At 40.0% G+C, this 18,121-nt stretch overlaps 1 protein-coding gene across 1 annotated transcript in view; it reads left to right on the top strand.

The window, feature by feature from the left end:
* Window positions 1-17,347, top strand: part of poglut3 (protein O-glucosyltransferase 3) — a 46,265-nt gene extending 28,918 nt beyond the window's left edge. Inside the window, exons 6-8 of the mRNA XM_063054137.1 lie at window positions 6,346-6,540; window positions 10,901-11,005; window positions 12,443-17,347. Coding sequence (XP_062910207.1) covers window positions 6,346-6,540; window positions 10,901-11,005; window positions 12,443-12,568 — 426 coding nt within the window. The 3' untranslated portion in view covers window positions 12,569-17,347. The remainder of the gene's footprint in view (window positions 1-6,345; window positions 6,541-10,900; window positions 11,006-12,442) is intronic.
* Window positions 17,348-18,121: the final 774 nt, after the last annotated feature.

Genomic DNA, 18,121 nt, shown 5'->3' with positions numbered 1-18,121 from the left:
CTTTCTGTTTTGAGCTCGGATGTCTAGTATATATAGCTTTTGATTTTTTTTTCATTAGTCTGGTCTTGCAAGTTTTGAGTAGACACAATGTGTTATTGAAACAATTCACAAGTGGCTGGAGTCAGACAAATAAAAGAAATGTATGTCACTTTATATGATATAACTTCTTTTCTCTTTTTCCACTAACTCACCAGCCTTTACTTTTTGGGTCTTCAGCACAACCAAATGTTGCATTAACTATAGCCTTAAAATCTCACCACTGATTTCCTTAATCTTTGGAACATAAAGATCTACAGAAAGTAGTGGATACAGCCCTGTCCAACACAGGCAAAGTCCGCCCCACCATTGAGCACATTTACATGGGAGTACTGCCACAAGAAAGCAGTATCCACCTTCAAGGACCCCAACCATATAGCCATGCTCGCTTCTTGCTACTACCATCAGGCAGTAGGTACAGAAGCATTAGGTCACACATCACCAGGTTTAGGAACAGTTATCACCATATAGCCATCAGACTCTTGAACTGGCATGAGTAACTTCGCTCATCACAAATCAACCTCCAGACTCCCTTTCAAGAACTTTTTACAATTCACGTTCTCAGTATTACTTTTTATATTTGCACAATTTGCCATCTTCTGCACATTGGTTGTTTGCTAGTCCTTGTTTATGCATAGTTTTTTATAACTTCTATTGTACTTATTATTTTCCTGTAAATGCCTGCAAAAAAAAAGAATCTCAAGGTAGTATATGGTAATATGTGTGTACTTTGATAATAAATTTTACTTTGACTTTGAAAATCATGTAGAGTAGAGGGAAAGATAGCCTTCCAACAGTGATACATACAGAATAAGAAGATAAAATGGACATCCTTCCATTGGCAACACTGGTGAACTAGAGGGTCAAGGATAACTGACTCTTGTTCAGATTTAAAATCATGCTGAAACTGGGCTAGAGGGATTAAGATTTATGTTCAGTTTGTTCTTTCTATTGCCTTCAGACTTCATCAAAGCTGATCCGATCTCCCCAACCTTCAGTGTATATCAGTTAAGATTTTTAAATATTTGATTTCCAATCTTGAAGAGATTTGATTTTGATAGCTGTCAGTCTCTGTTTCATTTGCTTGTCTAACCTTGCAGAGGTATAGGAGCAGTATCTATAATTGTAACTCTTTGGCCTTCGCCTGATTTCCACTCATTCACTCGTGGCTCCAAGATGGGGATGCGTACAGTTGCAACAGCCGAGCCTTTTCTCAAAGGTACAGCCGACGGGACTCCTTATGATGCGTACTAGATGCACACAGCTCACCTATTTTGAACATTTAGAACGTTGGCCGCTTGAGATCGTGAAAATGCGACCGACTAAGCTTGTTACAACTCCATCACGAGGTCAGTTACCAGCCGGAAGATGCTGACGATGGCACTATGAGAGAAGGCAGAAGAGTGGAAAGAGAGTGGGTATATACACCAGGCTAAGAGAATCGCCTTTCAGGCCTCCACTCCCATGTGTCGTCTTAGCAAATGCACGGTCGATTGCCAACAAAATGGACGAGATTAGACTGAGATTCATCTTGCAGAAGAACCTAGCAGAGTGCTGTGCTATGACCTTCCCAGAAACCTGGCTGGACCACAAGGTACCTGATGTAGGTACCGGGCGTGCAGGCCAAGTGGCCTCCCACGCTGACAGAGCGCACAGTTCTGGCAAGAAATCAGCTGGTGTTTTACACGTTTATGTTAACACTGCCTGGCGTACTAATTCAGTCGTTATTGAAAGTTACTGCTGTCCCAACCTGGAATACCTAATGGTAAAGCGCAGGCCCTTTTATCTACCAGGAGGAATCACTGTTGTTTATATTACAGCAGTTTGTATACCTCCGTGGGCCAACACCAAGTTAGCATTTGGTCATCTGTATGATGCTATTGTTAACCAACTGGCTACTCACCCCGATGGTGCCTTCCTTGTAGCTGATGATTTTAATCAGGCTAACCGTAAAATGGTACTCCCTAAATTCCATCGGAATATGAATTGCCGTACAAGGGGTAATAACACACTGGACCAGGCGTACACCGACATCGCAGGTGCATATAGGGCCTTCCTGGCACTGTCCGATCACCTGCCTTTACATCTGATCCAATGGAAAGGAACCAACCTCCGTTACAGTGACGGTGTGGCCTGAGGGAGCCAGCTCCAGTCTTCAAGATTGCTTTGAGAGTACTGACTGGAGTCTGTCTTCATGCTAAGCTACACAAGTCTCGGACACTGATTTAGAGGAATACACAACCACAGTTAGGTGCTATATCAAATTCTGTGTCGTCAATGTCATCACCGCCAAAAACATCTGAGTATTCCTGAACCAGAAGCCTTGGATGAACAACGAGGTATGGAACCTGCTCAAAGCTTATGACGCTGCTTACACGTCTGGTGATGCCAAAGCACACAGTGAGGCCAGATTAAATCTTAACAGGTGCCAAAGTGCAGATTGAGATGCACTTCTACAATGCCACCAGTCCAGGAAGTGCTTGGGAAGGCATCAGATCCACCTCAGATTACAAAGGAAAGCTGTCCTGCTCTGCTCATGGTGATGCCAAACTAGCCGAAGAGCTAATTGCTCGATTTGATAAAGCAAGTCACCAGTGATGAGGGCCTTAATATCGGATGGAGGAACTGTGTCGACACTGAACATACATGAGGTGAGGCGTGTACACCGTAATGTCAACACACACACACACATCATACACGGTTATGTGCTCAGGGACTGTGCCAACCAGCTAACAGAAGTTCTGATGGGTATTTAAACCTCTCGCTGTCCCAGCATCTGGTCCCGGCATGCTTCAAAGCAGCAACCATGATCCCCAAAACATGCTACATGTCTTAATAACTACTGGTGGCATTCACGCCCATGGTTGCCAAGTGCTTGGAATCCTGGCTATCTTGGACCAGCACCAGTTTGCCTACAAGGCAAATAGATCAACTGAAGATTCCATCTCGATTTCCCTTCATACTGTCTTAGAACAGCTGGAGCACAAAGACAGCAACGTAACTGATTAGAGTTTGGCCTTTGACACCTACTACTGAAGAAGCTGACTGTCAATCTCCACAATCGAGGTTTCAGCACATCAACCTTTAATTGGGTCTTGGACTTCCTCAGCAAGGACCTGGATCCATTGCAATTTGCCTATCGTCACAATAGGTCAATGGCAGACACAATCTCTGTGGCTCGCCACGGGGCTTTAGACCACCTGGACAACACAAACACCTACGTCAGGATGCTGTTCATCAACTATAGCTCAGCATTTAATACCATCATTCCCACAATCCTGATTGAGAAGATGCAGAATCTGGGCCTCTGCAATTGGATCCTCGACTTCCTAAACCTGTGCAGATTGGTGATAACTTATCCTCCTCGCTGACGATCAACACTGGTGCACGTCAGGGGTGTGTGTTTAGGCCACTGCTCTACTCTATACACATGACTGTGTGGCTAGGCATCGTTCAAATACCATCTGTAAATTTGCTGACAATACAACCATTGCAGGTTGAATCTCAGGTGGTGACGAGTGGGTGTACAGGAGTGAGATATGCCAACTAGTGGAATGGTGCCACAGCAACAACCTGGCACTCAATGTCAGTAAGACGAAAGAGCTGATTGTGGACTTCAGGAAGGTCAAGATGAAGGAGCACATACCAATCCTCATAGAGGGATCAGAAGTGGAGAGAGTGAGCAGCTTTGAGTTCCTGGGTGTCAAGATCTCTGAGGATCTAACCTGGTCCCAACATATCGATGCAGTTATAAAGAAGGCAAGACAGTGACTATACTTCTTAGGAGTTTGAAGAGATTTGGCATGTCAACAAATACACTCAAAAACTTCTATAGTTGCACTATGGAGAGCATTCTGACAGGCTGCATCACTGTCTGGTATAGAGGGGCTACTGCACAGGACCGAAAGAAGCTGCAGAAGGTTGTAAATCTAGTCAGCTGCATCTTGGGTATTAGCCTACAAAGTACCCAGGACATCTTTAGGAAGCGGTGTCTCAGAAAGGCAGCATCCATTATTAAAGACCTCCAGCACCCAGGGCATGTCCTTTTCTCACTGTTACCATCAGGTAGGAGGTACAGAAGCCTGAAGGCATTCAGTGATTCAGGAACAGCTTCTTCCTCTCTGCCATCCAATTCCTAAATGGACATTGAAGCTTTGGACACTACCTCACTTTTTAAAAATATACAGTATTTCTGTTTTTGCACTTTAAAAAAAAATCTATTCAATATACGTGTACTGTAATTGATTTACTTTATTTATAACTTTTTTTTCTCTGCAAGAGTATATATTGCATTGAGCTGCTGCTGCTGCTAAGTTAACAAATTTCACGTCACATGCTGGTGATAATAAACCTGATTCTGATTCTAATCGTACCCAGACAGTGAAACTAGACAAGTGCTCATCATCCCTCTTAACCCTGAACACTGGTGCTCCGCAGGCTGTGCACTGAGTTCACTTCTCTTCTCTCTCATCACCTATGAATGCACTCCTGATTGTGCTACAAACAGAATCATCGAATTTGCAGACGACACAACTGCGACTGGCCAAATCACAAACAATAATGAATCTGCATATCGAGAGGAGGTGCTGATTGGTGCAGGAGCCACAACCTATCACTCAGCATCAAGAATCAAAAGAAATGATAATTGACTTCAGGAAGGAGAGAGGTCCTGAACAAACCCCATTATTTATAAGTGGTGAGGTAGTGGAAACATTCCCCAGTTTCACGTTTTGGGGATGAACATCACCAAGGATCTCTCTTGGTCCATCAACACAATCTCAGTAGTAGGGAAGGCATAACAGCAACTATATTACCTAAGGTGCTTAAGCAGAGCTAATCTGCCGCAAAAGTTGCTGGCCAACTTTTACTGATGTGCGATAGAGAGCATACTGATATACAGAATGACAATGTGGTACTCTAGCTGCAGCAAGACAGATCGTAAAGCATTCCAACCAAGTAATTAGAACGGCTCAGCACATCCTTGGGACTCAACTAGCAGACCTGAAGACAGACACTGTTCAATCTTCTGCCATCCGGTAGGACATACAGAATCATTTTGGTCAAGAAGGTAAGGCTGGAAAAACAGCTTCTTCCTGAGGGCTGAATAATTCTACATCCCTGCTTGCTAATGGCCTTTGAGTGATATGGACTATTGAAGTCACTTGTTGCATGTAAATATTGGAAGTTTTTAAAATGGAGCCATACTGCATCATTTTAAATATATGTTTTGCACGGACTGGAGTAGCACCGTAATCTTGTTCTCCTGAGCAATAACAGTAAAGTTCTATTCTACTGTATTCAGTTCACTGCACCATTTTCATTTTATTCAATATTATGTAAATTGCTAGTTTGCTCCATAGCCACAGCCTTTCCATTTTCAAATCTCTGACATGCCTCTTAAGTATACATCACTTACTTGGCTCGTGAGCTTTACGTTTTTATTTTTTTTGTTTGTTCAGAAATGTTTTCTTTCAGCTGCACACTTGGGGCTGTTGAGTATCAGTGAGGCTTGTCTCTGTTGCCGTTTCAAAACTCCAGCCAGCACTTTTGCTACCACGTAGACATCTCAAGGTCCTGAAATACTGGTCAGCAACTCAATGGTTCAATTTAATATCAGATCACGTATACAGTATACAACCTGAAATTCCTCCTCTTCGCAGACATCCACGAAACAGAAGGAAAACCCCAAAGAATGAATAACAGAAAATCATTAGAACCGCAAAGCCCACCCCTCCCGCGCACAAGCATCAGCAAACGTATCAACCCTCCCCCTTACTGTGCTGAAAGTTGTATGATCCGAGGGCAAGTATAGCCATAGGAACCTTCTTCTTCAAAAGAGAAACAGGTGACAATTTGGGACCAAGTGTTCATGAATGCAAAATTGTTTATTGTTATGTTTGTTTCAAAGCTGGACAGTTGGTGCATTTGAGATTTCTATATATTTAAAAGATTATCTTTACCATGAAGATCAATCAGCATACACAAGTTCTGTAGCAGCATTTGTTTTTGCATCTCATGTTTTTTGTTCATTCACGTTGTTGTGAAAGAAGAACAGTAACTAGCTTGTTTTTGTATTAATAAATGTGTTGCTCTCCATTATCAGTAAGTCTAAACTTAAAATTTAATCATATTAAACAACAGGTTTTATCATACAAAGAGTTACAAAATTGAGTCTGTATACCTTCAAAATCTTCTCACTGGCTGTAATTATTACAAATGAAAATATCATTGTACATGTTATGCACAAAATTTGTAAGGTATTTATTTATTAATTTAATTATAACATGTATTTTCTGAATATTTTCCCAGTATAAATATCAAGTGAATGTGGATGGTACCGTGGCAGCATATAGGTTCCCGTACCTTATGTTGGGTGACAGCCTTGTATTGAAACAGGATTCGAAATACTATGAGCACTTCTACAAATCTCTAAAACCATGGATACATTATATTCCAGTGAAGAGAGATCTGAGTGACCTTATAGAAAAGATTAAGTGGGTGAAGGTAAGTCAGTCACAACAGTAAAATTGAACATGTAGAATTTGCCTAATAGAGTTGCCAGTATTTTATGGCAGCAATGATTAATGAGCTACACGGGGACTGTTTTGATGTGTAACAGTGTTCCTGGGAGCAGCAAGCTGTCTTCTGTAATTATTAGTGTTGCATAGAATTGTATTAAATAACTGGAGGAAATTTAATGTAACACAGGACCTACCCTTTATGTGTTCCTGAAATCTGACCATTAGTCCATGAAGGTTATTCAAGTACATAAAGGCTCAGTTTTCTTTCCCTCCACAAACCTAGTTCAGGTTTTAACTCTGCACACTCAATAAGTCAGTCAGCACAGTTAACCTTTCCAGTTGTTGGCCTGAAACATTGATTCGGTTTCTCACTTTCTGTTGATGGAAAAAAAAGTAGTTTTTAGAACCATAGAACCATGGAACACTACAGCACAGTACAGGCCCTACGGCCCTTGATATTGTGCCAATCCATATAATCCCAAAAAAAACGTACTAAACCCCCACTACCCCATAACCCTCTATTTTTCTTTCATCCATGTGCCTGTCCAAGAGGCTGTTAAGTACCCCCAATGCTTTAGCCTCCACCACCATCCCTGGAAAGTCATTCCAGGCTCTCTTCTCCCCTAAACTTCCCTCCCTTAACGTTGTACATATGCCTTCTGGTGTTTGCTATTCGTGTCCTGGGAAACAGGTACTGGCTATCCACCCTATCTATGCCTCTTATAATCTTGTAGACCTCTATCAAGTCCCCTCTCATTCTTCTACGTTCCAAAGAGAAAAATCCCAGCTCTGCTCACCTTGCCTTTTGAAATAAGAAAAGACAGTGTTGGTGTGCTGAACATTTTCAACACTGTCTTTTCTTATTTCAAAAGCTACTTTCTTTTTCATCTTCAGGAAGGGAGAGACAAGGAAGCAGAAGTAAGTGTAGAGTTGAGTATAGCTGAAGTGACCATTTTCTGAGCTGTATGTGACAGGCTAATTTAGATCCAGGCTCAAACTGTGGATTTTATCTTTCATTTAAGAAGGAGCCATTTATCAAATGAGTCTTGAGAAGTACACTGATTATTAATTTTAAAAAAACTTTTGTTCCACATGAATTATGTTTACTCTTTCAGTTCAAAATAAAACTGAATGATAGAGAAGGAAACAAAAGCTAACGTGCTTGTATTGATGTGACCAACTGAAATTTGAATAGCACCTACAGCATTTCTACTCATAACGATACACAAGTAAGATCACACTACAAGTTAGTTTTAAAAACATCTTACTATCTTTTAGTTCTTATCCCATTTGAAGGCTGAATATTTTATGATATCTTTGAATTCAATTAGCAACAAAATGTGCCAGGAGTTTATTAAGTTTTCTCCAGGCAAATCAAGACACTACATTAAGATGTACCTGATAACAAAGTTACTCTTTTTCAAAAACAATTTAATGAATTGTCTGCTAGTTGTGTCATTTAATAATCTTACTACTTTGTTAAATATTGCTAATTATTAATTATTTCAAAGCAGTCCCACTATGAATACATTGGTTTGTAATAGAATTTAAATATAGGTAGGAAAATACTATATATGGTCATTGCCTATACGCTAAGTCTAAAAGATAATTAATTTTGATGTGGAAATTTGCATTACTTTATACTTCATCCTTTATTGTCGCCAAACAATTGATACTAGAACATACAATCATCACTGCGATATTTGATTTTGCGCTTCACACTCCCTGGATTACAAATATTAAATATTAAAAATAGTAAAAATTAGTAAATATTAAAAACTTAAATTATAAATCATAAATAGAAAATAGAAAAATGAAAAGTAAGATAGTGCCAAAAAACCGAGAGGCAGGTCTGGATATTTGGAGAGTACGGTCCGGATCTGGGTCAGGATCCGTTCAGCAGTCTTATCACAGTTCGAAAGAAGCTGTTCCCAAAACTGGCCGTACGAGTTGAGTCTTCATGCTCCTGAGCCTTCTCCCGGAGGGAAGAGGGACAAAAAGTGTGTTGACTGGGTGGGTCGTGTCCTTGATTATTCTGGCAGCACTGCTCTGACAGCATGCGGTGTAAAGTGGGTCCACGGATGGAAGATTGGTTTGTGTGATGTGCTGCGCCGTGTTCACGATCTTCTGCAGCTTCTTTTGGTCTTGGACAGGACAACTTCCATACCAGGTTGTGATGCACCCTAGAAGAATGCTTTCGACAGTGCATCTATAAAAATTAGTGAGGGTTTTAGGGGACAGGTCAAATTTATTTAGTTTTCTCAGGAAGTAAAGGCGCTGGTGGGCCTTCTTGGCAGTGAACTCTGCTTGGTTGGACCAAGTCAGGTCATTTGTGATATTGACCCCGAGGTACTTAAAGCTTTTGACCTGTTCCACTTGTGCACCACCAATGTAAATTGGGTCGTGAGGTCCGCTACTCCTTCTGAAGTCAACAACCAATTCCTTCGTCTTGCTGACGTTGAGGGATAGGTTATTGTCTTTGTACCATGCCACCAGGTTCTTAGAGTACACGATCTTGTAGGGCACTGGTGCTCAGAGTGATTGTAGAGGAGAGTTTGTCCCCTATTTTTACATTAATTGTAATAAACACCCGTGCTGCAGTAGATTGTTACAAAAAGAGCACATTAATTTCTATCGCATTTTTATTTAGAATGTGAAATTCTCCTTTTTCAATTTAACATTCAGCTCTTCTACTCATACCACCATTTTGTAAAGCAGAAGTTTAAAAATGAACTATTATACTGTAAATATGGCAATGGAGACAGGTGCATGTAACAGAGAATGAATAAATAATGGGTCAAAGTTCACTGACTAATGGTGTAGGTTTTGAAAAGAACTGTTGGTGTTTGATAGGAAGACCCATACTTCCATGTGGGCACTGCTAGCCATTAATCCTACCTGAGCAATGGAATGCTGTGGCCCACGTCGTGCTCTAATGTGGACTTTCCTCTGATTGTGGCTTTGTGCACTAGTGTCATATTTTAAGCTGTCTTTGCTGTCTTGCCCGAGTATGCAATCCTGTGATGCTGCTCCAAATAGCTTTTTCATTGTGCTTGCACCTCCCTGTACTTATGCAAATGACAGTAAGCTCTACTTGATATCCCACATCGTCGAGGAAGCTAGAAAGTAAAATTTGTCTGTTTGCTTTGCCACTGGACTTAGAACATGTGGCTGAGTCCTGGATTGCTTTCTGGCCTTCTATCCCGAGCAGGTAAGCATGAGTTTTATGGACCCATCGTGGTGATCAATTAAAAGCATTCAGGTTCATCAATTACAGTGGATTCCAGTTAATTGGGCCATTAGTTGATCGGGGCAGCCATTTATTTGGACAGCTCTTCAATAATAAAAATTAAATTAAGAAAATAGCTGGGATTCCCTTCATTTATCTGGGAGACTATACCACCTAACTGCGGCAGCATACTGTTGCCAAACAGTTTCTAACTAGCACCAGTTGCGTGCACTTGCATGGCTGTTAGACTAGTACCATGCTTGGAGCAATCAGTTTTTAATTAGCATCAGTTGTGTGTGTTTGTGTTCAAAAAAAGCAGTGATTTTTGTCACTGATAGTTGGTGAGAAATAAGCAGTAAGACAATTCAGAACCGCTTTGTTCACTGTGGTTTCAAGCATTCAGACTTGGAGTTGCCAGAAACACTAGGAGTAAAAATGAAAATATTTCACTACCTCAACAAGTTAACCAACTTGAATGTTACAATGAAAGTGAAAATTTGGAGGATGCAATCATCTAAAGCATTGTATGAAGAAGGCATTTCATTACCCTGCAATCGGTTTTGGCACTGATTTTGTTCATTGACAGTCAATCAAAAGAACACGCCAGATTAATTCCTCCATTGATAACTATTAGAAACTAATACAGTTTTATAGTACTGTAGAGGTATTGGTAGTGTTCTAACTTGTTCTGTATTTCATTTAAATATGAAATATTTAATAGATTCTAAATTCAGAATAACATAATGCTAATCCTAATTTGGAACACTTAAAGTATTCTTAACAATAGCTCACAGCGTGTTGTGCTTCCTTGCAAAGTAATGTCTCAAGAGTACAATATTATTATTACCACGAACTTCCTACAGTCCTAGTTTTTATCTGTTGTTTTGGGAGTATGCTAGATGGCAGACTACTATGTATGAAGTGTTATTTGGAAACTGGAAAGACCTAACATGCAGTACTGTTCAAAAGCCTTGGGCACCCTAGCTATCTATATGTGCCTAAGACTTTTGCACAGTGCTGCATAACAAAATAATTGCTAATGAAAATGTAAAAAGGAATGGAATTCTTTAAGCATCTTACGAAAATGTTTCTCATTTACTTGATTTTATTTTAGGACAATGATGCCGAAGCACAGAAAATTGCCAGATCAGGGCAGGTTCTTGCTCGAGACCTTCTACAACCTTCAAGTCTTTACTGTTACTATTACAAAGTCTTACAGGTTTGAGAGACTCAATAGATTTATTATTGTGTAAAGCTGGCATGCATAATTACTTTTAATGTCATTACTTGGATTCAGTGGATGAGTTGATAGACAGGTAAATGGGAGGAAAGTTTAAAGTAGCTATTTATCCTGGATGGATACAGAATAATCACTGAATTAGCTTTATCTTATCATCGCCTTGTGTTAGTAAAATACTTAATTTTTGTGGAGCAAAGTTAGTGAAGGGAAAATCTTTGACAGCAATGTTGGTTTGGCAGGTTTTGCTTGGAAAATCAAACTTTTCTGTTTTTATTCACTGTGTGAGAATTGAAGACCAAAGACTGGGCTTCAGTAAGGGTGTCAAAGGTTACGGGGAGAAAGCAGGAGAATGGGGTTGAGGAGGATAATAAGTCAGCCATGATCAAATAGCAGAGCAGACTTGATGGGCCGAATGGCCTAATTCTCCCCCTATTTCTTATGGCCTTAATTATAGGCACCTGTTCATCCCAACAAGTTTTGTCTCATTTTGTAAGTAAAGGTTCCCTGGTGCTCCCAGTATAGCCTCCTATATAATCGGCAAGACCCGACGTAGATTGGGAAACTGCTTTGCCAAGCACCTACGCTCCATCTGCCAGAAAAAGTGGGATACCCCAGTGGCCACCCATTTTAATTCCGCTTCCCATTCCAACATGTCCACCCATGCCCTCCTGTACTGTTGCAATGAGGCCACACTCAGGTTGGAGGACCAACAACTTATGTTCCGTTTGGGTAGCCTCCAACCTGATGTCATGAACATTGATTTTTCAAACTTCTGGTCATTCCCCCCCCCCCCTTTCTCTATTCCCCATTCCCTTTTCCCTCTCTCACCTCATCTCCTTCCCCCTTTTTCTTTCTTCCATGGCCTTCTGTCCTCTTCTGTCAGACTCCCCCTTCTCCAGCCCTGTATCTCTTTCACCTATCAACTTCCCAGCTCTTTACTTCACCCCTCCTCCCAATTTCACCTATCACCTTGTGTTTCTTCCTTCCCTCCCCCCACATCTTCTAGCTCTGACTCCTCATCTTTTTTCCCCCAGTCCTACTGAGGGACTCGGCCTGAAACATCGACTGTACTATTTTCCATAGATGCTGCCTGGCCTGCTGAGTCCCTCCAGCATTTTGTGTAAACAAGGCAGCATGTTGTGCACCACAGCATGAAATATATTGAATTGATTATAGTCTTATCAATATTACTGCCCCTCAACAGCTGTTGTGTTGCCAGCAAAGAAATCGGACATAGGGATTCAGTCAAAATGGGTTCTAAATTCAGAATAACATAATGCTAATCCTAATTTAGATCACTTAATGTATTCTTAGCAATAGCTCACAGCGTGTTGTGTTTCCTTGGAAAGTAATTTCTCAAGAGTACAATATTATTACCACCAATGTTCCAAAGTCAGTCTTTCTTTGTTGTTTTAGGAGTATGCTAGGCGACAGACGACTAAACCTGAAATTCAGGAAGGAATGGAGCACGTTCTACAGCCGTCTGACCATGAATCTATATGTAACTGCAAAGGAGCTACCAGTGTAAAGGAAGAACTGTAACTGTAATCAATATTATTGCTTGTTTTTATTTTGTATGCTTTATTGAAAAATAATTCTTTCTTGGACCATTTCTAGAAAGGGCCTGGGGTAATGTATATTTTAAACATGAACTAAAATTCACTACACTCAGCTTTTGTGTATAATGTTAATTCAGCCCTTGCGGCTTCAAGTTGACAAAATGAAATGTGAAATTAAAAAGTAAACATTGCAGAAATAATGTACTGAAGTTTGTAATTTAAACTTAGCAGTTATTTGAGCTATAATTTGTAACTGAAGATATACTTCATCTGGTTTGATTTGTCAGTAGGCACAATGTTGCATTTAGTCTGTTGACACATTTGACGAAATATTAGAATCTGATTTTGTTTCTTTAGTAATAGAGCAACTTTCAGAACCAATTTACTTCAGTACATGCTTTCTGCATATATATATAAATATATTATATATATGAGAGTTTTTTGTAAACTACAAGTCTAATGTACTCGCCCCAGAGAACTGTTTATATTAAATATGTGCTGAAACTTGCAAGAAATATTGTACTTTATGTTTGTAAAGTAAATTAAAGATTCAGTGTGACTATTCACAGAGGGAATATAATGAATTATGTTTCAAAATTACAGATTCAAGTTTTGATTTGCTATGCTATCAAATTATTCATCCTTAGGGCTAGAAATAATTATTTAAATAATTGGCAAAGATTTTCAAGGGAGATCATAGTGACTGCCTTATATATATTGTGTTTTTGTGTGTATGACTGTGTGTCTATATATAAAATACATGCGATGAACAGTTTCTGTTTCTTAAATGACAGCAAGGATGGGATTTAGATCTAGATACAGTCAAGGGTGCAAATTTGAGTGAATCTAGCAAATTGCATCTAATTAGCCATTGTTTAACCTCCCCATGCTTAAATTTATGTGCAAGGATAAATTGCACATTGTATATTGAATGAAAAGTAATATTATTACCCAAAGGCATGAAAAGTAAATGAGAATTCAAAGTTATGTTTTCAATTACATTAGCCATGGACCTAAAGGTAGAGCAGTTTTAAGTATTCAAGTGTCCTATTCCTGTTCCAATTCATGTATTTTATAGTTGGAAATAACAAGGCATCTGGGACTTTCAGTTTCATAAATAGCGATAGAGAGTGTATGAGGAACGAGATCATAGAAAAGTTGATGCACCTGGAAAAATTAAGTGTGAGCTGACAATTCAGTGTCAATTCAGTGAATTCTGTCTCAGCACTCCTTTGCAGCAGTGCTACAAATCTAATTTCAAATTCCTTTCAGTCCTTGCCTTTTAAGAGCACAAGATGATTGTTAAATTCTGAAATAAAAACTGAAGGTATATTTAAAATGGGACATTAATGGCTCTATACTAAATTATTTTGAGATGCCCCTTTGTTCTGTATTTAATTATCTTCCTATTCTTCCACCCAGAATGTCTCCCCTCATTGCTCTCAATCTAGTCCGATTTCCATCCACTGCCAACTCTATCTCATTTCTGCCTCCAAATTATTTTATACAGTCAGAATCAAGTAGGGAGCTTCTCGCTGGTGCCAGATTCTTTGTAAGTCCATTTGCAGTTTTTGATTTAACTGCAGGGAAAATGGAAGTTTTGAGAAGATTTTGGCAGCTAAACCCAAGACATATTTAAATATTTGATTATTTTAGGGTTCCTAAATCTGGGGTAAAAAAGAGACGGAGAAAATTTCACTTGTAGTGCTTTCAAACACACAATGCTGGAGGAGCTAAACAGGTCAGACAGCATCTGTGGGGATACGTAAAGACCCAACATCTCAGGCTGAGACACATCACCAGGTCTGAGAAGGAAGAAGCCAGAAGAAAGAAGGTGGGGAAACAGAAGGAGTACAACCTGGAATGTGATCGGTGAAACCAGGTACCAGGTGAGGGGGAAGGCAGGTAGGTGAGAAGGGGAAATGAAGTGAGACACTGGGAGGTGATAGGTCAGAAAGGTAAAGGGCTGAAGAAAAAGGGATCTGATAAGAAGGGAGAGTGGTCCATGGGAGAAAGGAAAGGAGGAAGGGCAGCAGAGGGAGGTGATAAGTAGGGTGAGGAAAAAAGAATGCTTAAAAAGGGAAGAAGAATAGGGAATGGTAAAAGAGAGAAGGGGAGGGGGAGAAATTTCCAGAGGTTAGGTAAGTCAATGTTCATGCCTGACCCACTGGGTTCCTCCATCATTTTGTGTATGTTACTCTAGATTTCCAGCATCTGCTGAATCTCTTGTGTATAAAAATTATGCTGCTTTCAAAACCTTTCAGACCACAAGACATAGGAGCAGAATAAGGGCATTCAGCTCAGCAAGTCTTCTCTGTCACTCCATCATGGCAGATTTATTATGTTTTTTTTGTTATAATATATTATCCCCCTCAACCCCATTCTCCCGCTTTCGCCCCCCCCCCTTTGACACCCCTACTAATCAAGGACCCATCAACCTCCGCTTTAAATATACCCAATGACTTGGCCTGCTCAGCTGTCTGTGGCATTGAATTACAGAGTCATCACCCTCTGTCAAAAGAAATTTCTCATCTCTGTTCGAAAGGGGCATCCTTCTATTCTGAGGCTGTGCCCTCTGGTCCTAGACTTGCCCACTTTAGGTAACATCTTCTCCATATCCACTCTATCCAAGTATTTCAATATTCAATAGGTTTCAATGAGATTTCCCCCTCATTCTTCTAAACTCCAGTGAGTACAGACACCGAGCCATCAAACACTACTCATATGTTAACCTGTTCATTCCTGTGAACCTCCTTTGGACCCTCTCCAATACCAACATATCCTTTCTTAGAGGCCCAAAACTGCTCAAAGTACTCTATACTGTCTGACCAATGCCTGATAAAGCCTCAGTACTAGATCCTTGCTTTTATATTCTAGCACTCTCAAAATGAATGCTAACATTGTATTTGCCTTCCTTGCCACCAATTCAACATGCAAGTTAACATTTGGGGAATCCTGCATTGCATTGGGACTCCCAAGTCTCTTTGCACCTCTAGCTTCTGAATTTTCTGCCCATTTAGAAAATAATCTACACCTTTATTCCTTCTACCAAAGTGCATGACCATACACTTCCCTACACTATATTCCATCTACTACTTTGCCCATTGTCCTAATCTGTCAAGTTCTTACTGAGATATATAAATATATATAAATAATAATAACGTGGGAGGATAAAAGCTGTCACACTAATTAGACTACAGCACTAATCAGAAGCAGCCAACCAGAAAAGGTCCCCTTTATTGCCATTCCTTACCTCCTGTCAGTCAGCTGATCTTCTATCCATTGCCAGTATCTTTTCTGTAATACCATGCCTGTTACCTTGTTTAGCAGCCTCATGTGCAGCACCTTGTCGAGGGCCTTCTGAAAGACCAAATATACAATATCAAATGACTCTCCTTTGTTTATCTTACCCACTATCCTTAAAAGCCACACAGACAGCATGTTGAGAACATAGTGATTCTTTGCAATTCACAAAAATGGCACCATTTTTGGTTGATAAGTTTTAAACACCACTGATCTAATTATCATAATATCAATTTCCCTATTATCCTACACTTTGTATAAATTAAAACTTGTATTAAATCTAGAGTCACAAAAATATGTCATGAGAGTGGAAGGTGCTCTTTGTTAGTAGTAGACAGACATTAGGTAGTAGATCTTGGAGGAATGTGATAGTGTTTCTGTCCACCTGTTACTCATCTAGGTTACAAATTTCATGGGTTGGGAAGTATGGTTTTAAATGGTGCACAGTGTGGACATGCGCTTTAATTGAGTGGCAATATCCATTGTCAGGTTCCTTCAAGATCTGCTGTGATTCAATTGTTGTTAATAGTGACTGTACAAGAACACAAAATAAAATGCCTTTACACGTTAGCAAGTAGAAGATGAAAACTGCTGAACTGTGGGTGTTGTTTTTATGTAATGCTTTTGTAAGTTGAATGGTGTCATAGAAACTCACAGACTGGGATAATATAACTAACTATAATGGATGCAAAAATAAGAGATTTGGGGAAATGTTTTATTTTCTGAAGCTTTAGAACAACTTGTATTGCAATGATTCAGTATTTTTGTGCTTGCACCAGTTGTGTATTGCAGATTTAGATGACATCTTTTAACGGTTCAGTTGAACAATAGATTGTACATGTTAAGGAGATGCAGCACATTTTATTGGAAATTACATCATAGAAGGAAAGAAGTCGTCCATTTGCTCGTGGGTAGATGCCAAGATGTACAAGTTGGCTCCTGCCAAACTAGGAGATAAAGTATCAGGCACTCCTTCAGGATGTGTGCTTAGCCCACTGCTCTTCTCTGTCCACTCATGACTGAGTGGCGAAGCACAGCTCAGATGCCGTCTATGACTCGCAGATGACACCACTGTTGTTGGTAAATGGTGATGAGGAGGCAGACAGAAGCAAGGTAGTTCAGCTGGCTGTGTGGTGTCATAATATCAATCTCGTACCCAATGTCAGCAAGACCAGGGATTTGATCGTGGGCTTCAGGGAGGGGAGTGGGAAAGCACACTGCTCCTCACTGAGGGGCTTCAAGTTCTAGGGCATCAGCATCGCAGAGAATCTACCCTGGGTCCAACACATTGATGCACTGATACAGGCGGCATTCAAGCAGCTGTTTCCTTAGGAGTTCAAGTCACCAAATACTCCTGAAAATGTCTATCAATGAGAACTACTTCATTATCCCTTTCTTCATGCTGTTTAGTTTGTAACTTGTAATTTTTGTTTATGCACTGTACTTCTGCCACAGAACAACAAACTGCACAACTTATAACTCAGTGGTAATAAACCTAATTCTGATTAAACTAGTGAACGTCATTAGTCCTTCACCCTCTTTTCCATAATATGCCAGAGTTACTTTGGTACTAGAATCAGAATCCAGATGAAAGTGCTGCAAAGCTCTGGCAAATTTGAGAAGAATTGCTAAATACCAGGAGTGTGTTGTAAGTTAGATATTGACTTTGTGGATTCCTAGAGGCGCTTAGTCAAATGAGGCCACCGAGTGAGACGAAACAGAATTTCAATTGGGAATTTATTATTGTTCAGCTAACAGAAAGATCAGTTCAGCAGGCACAGGATATGATACATTGCCCAATGACCTTGCTGGATTGTGCTATGTTTTGTAGTTACAAAACGTAACATGTGCGATAAGGTGTTTTTAAAATGAACCTGAGATGGCTATCGACCAGTTAAAGCGGAGCAAGACATTTGAATTAAATAAAATGCTTCGAGGAATGGTTGAGTCTAAAAGAAACAGCCCAGCACGTCGAGAGACAGTCAAGTTTAAAACAAAAGCAGTGCATCACATATTCTTAAGAAGGGAAGACAAAATGGAGTTTTTTTTTAAAAGGCCGTAAACAGAAGAATTCAGTGATCATAAGTGACTGCTGGGTGATACTTATCATAAATAAAAGCAGAAATAACTAGCTACATCAGAAAGATTGACAAGTTTTATTACACAACAGGTTATTGGGTCGTACATACGGAGGTATTGGAACAGGATTTTGAAACAAATGAAGTAGCCAATG

This window comes from Mobula hypostoma, chromosome 7 (genome assembly GCF_963921235.1).
Source record: "Mobula hypostoma chromosome 7, sMobHyp1.1, whole genome shotgun sequence".
Lineage (NCBI taxonomy): Eukaryota > Metazoa > Chordata > Chondrichthyes > Myliobatiformes > Myliobatidae > Mobula > Mobula hypostoma.
The sequence above is the reverse complement of the archived record's forward strand: the minus strand, read 5'-3'. Positions and strand labels throughout refer to the sequence as shown.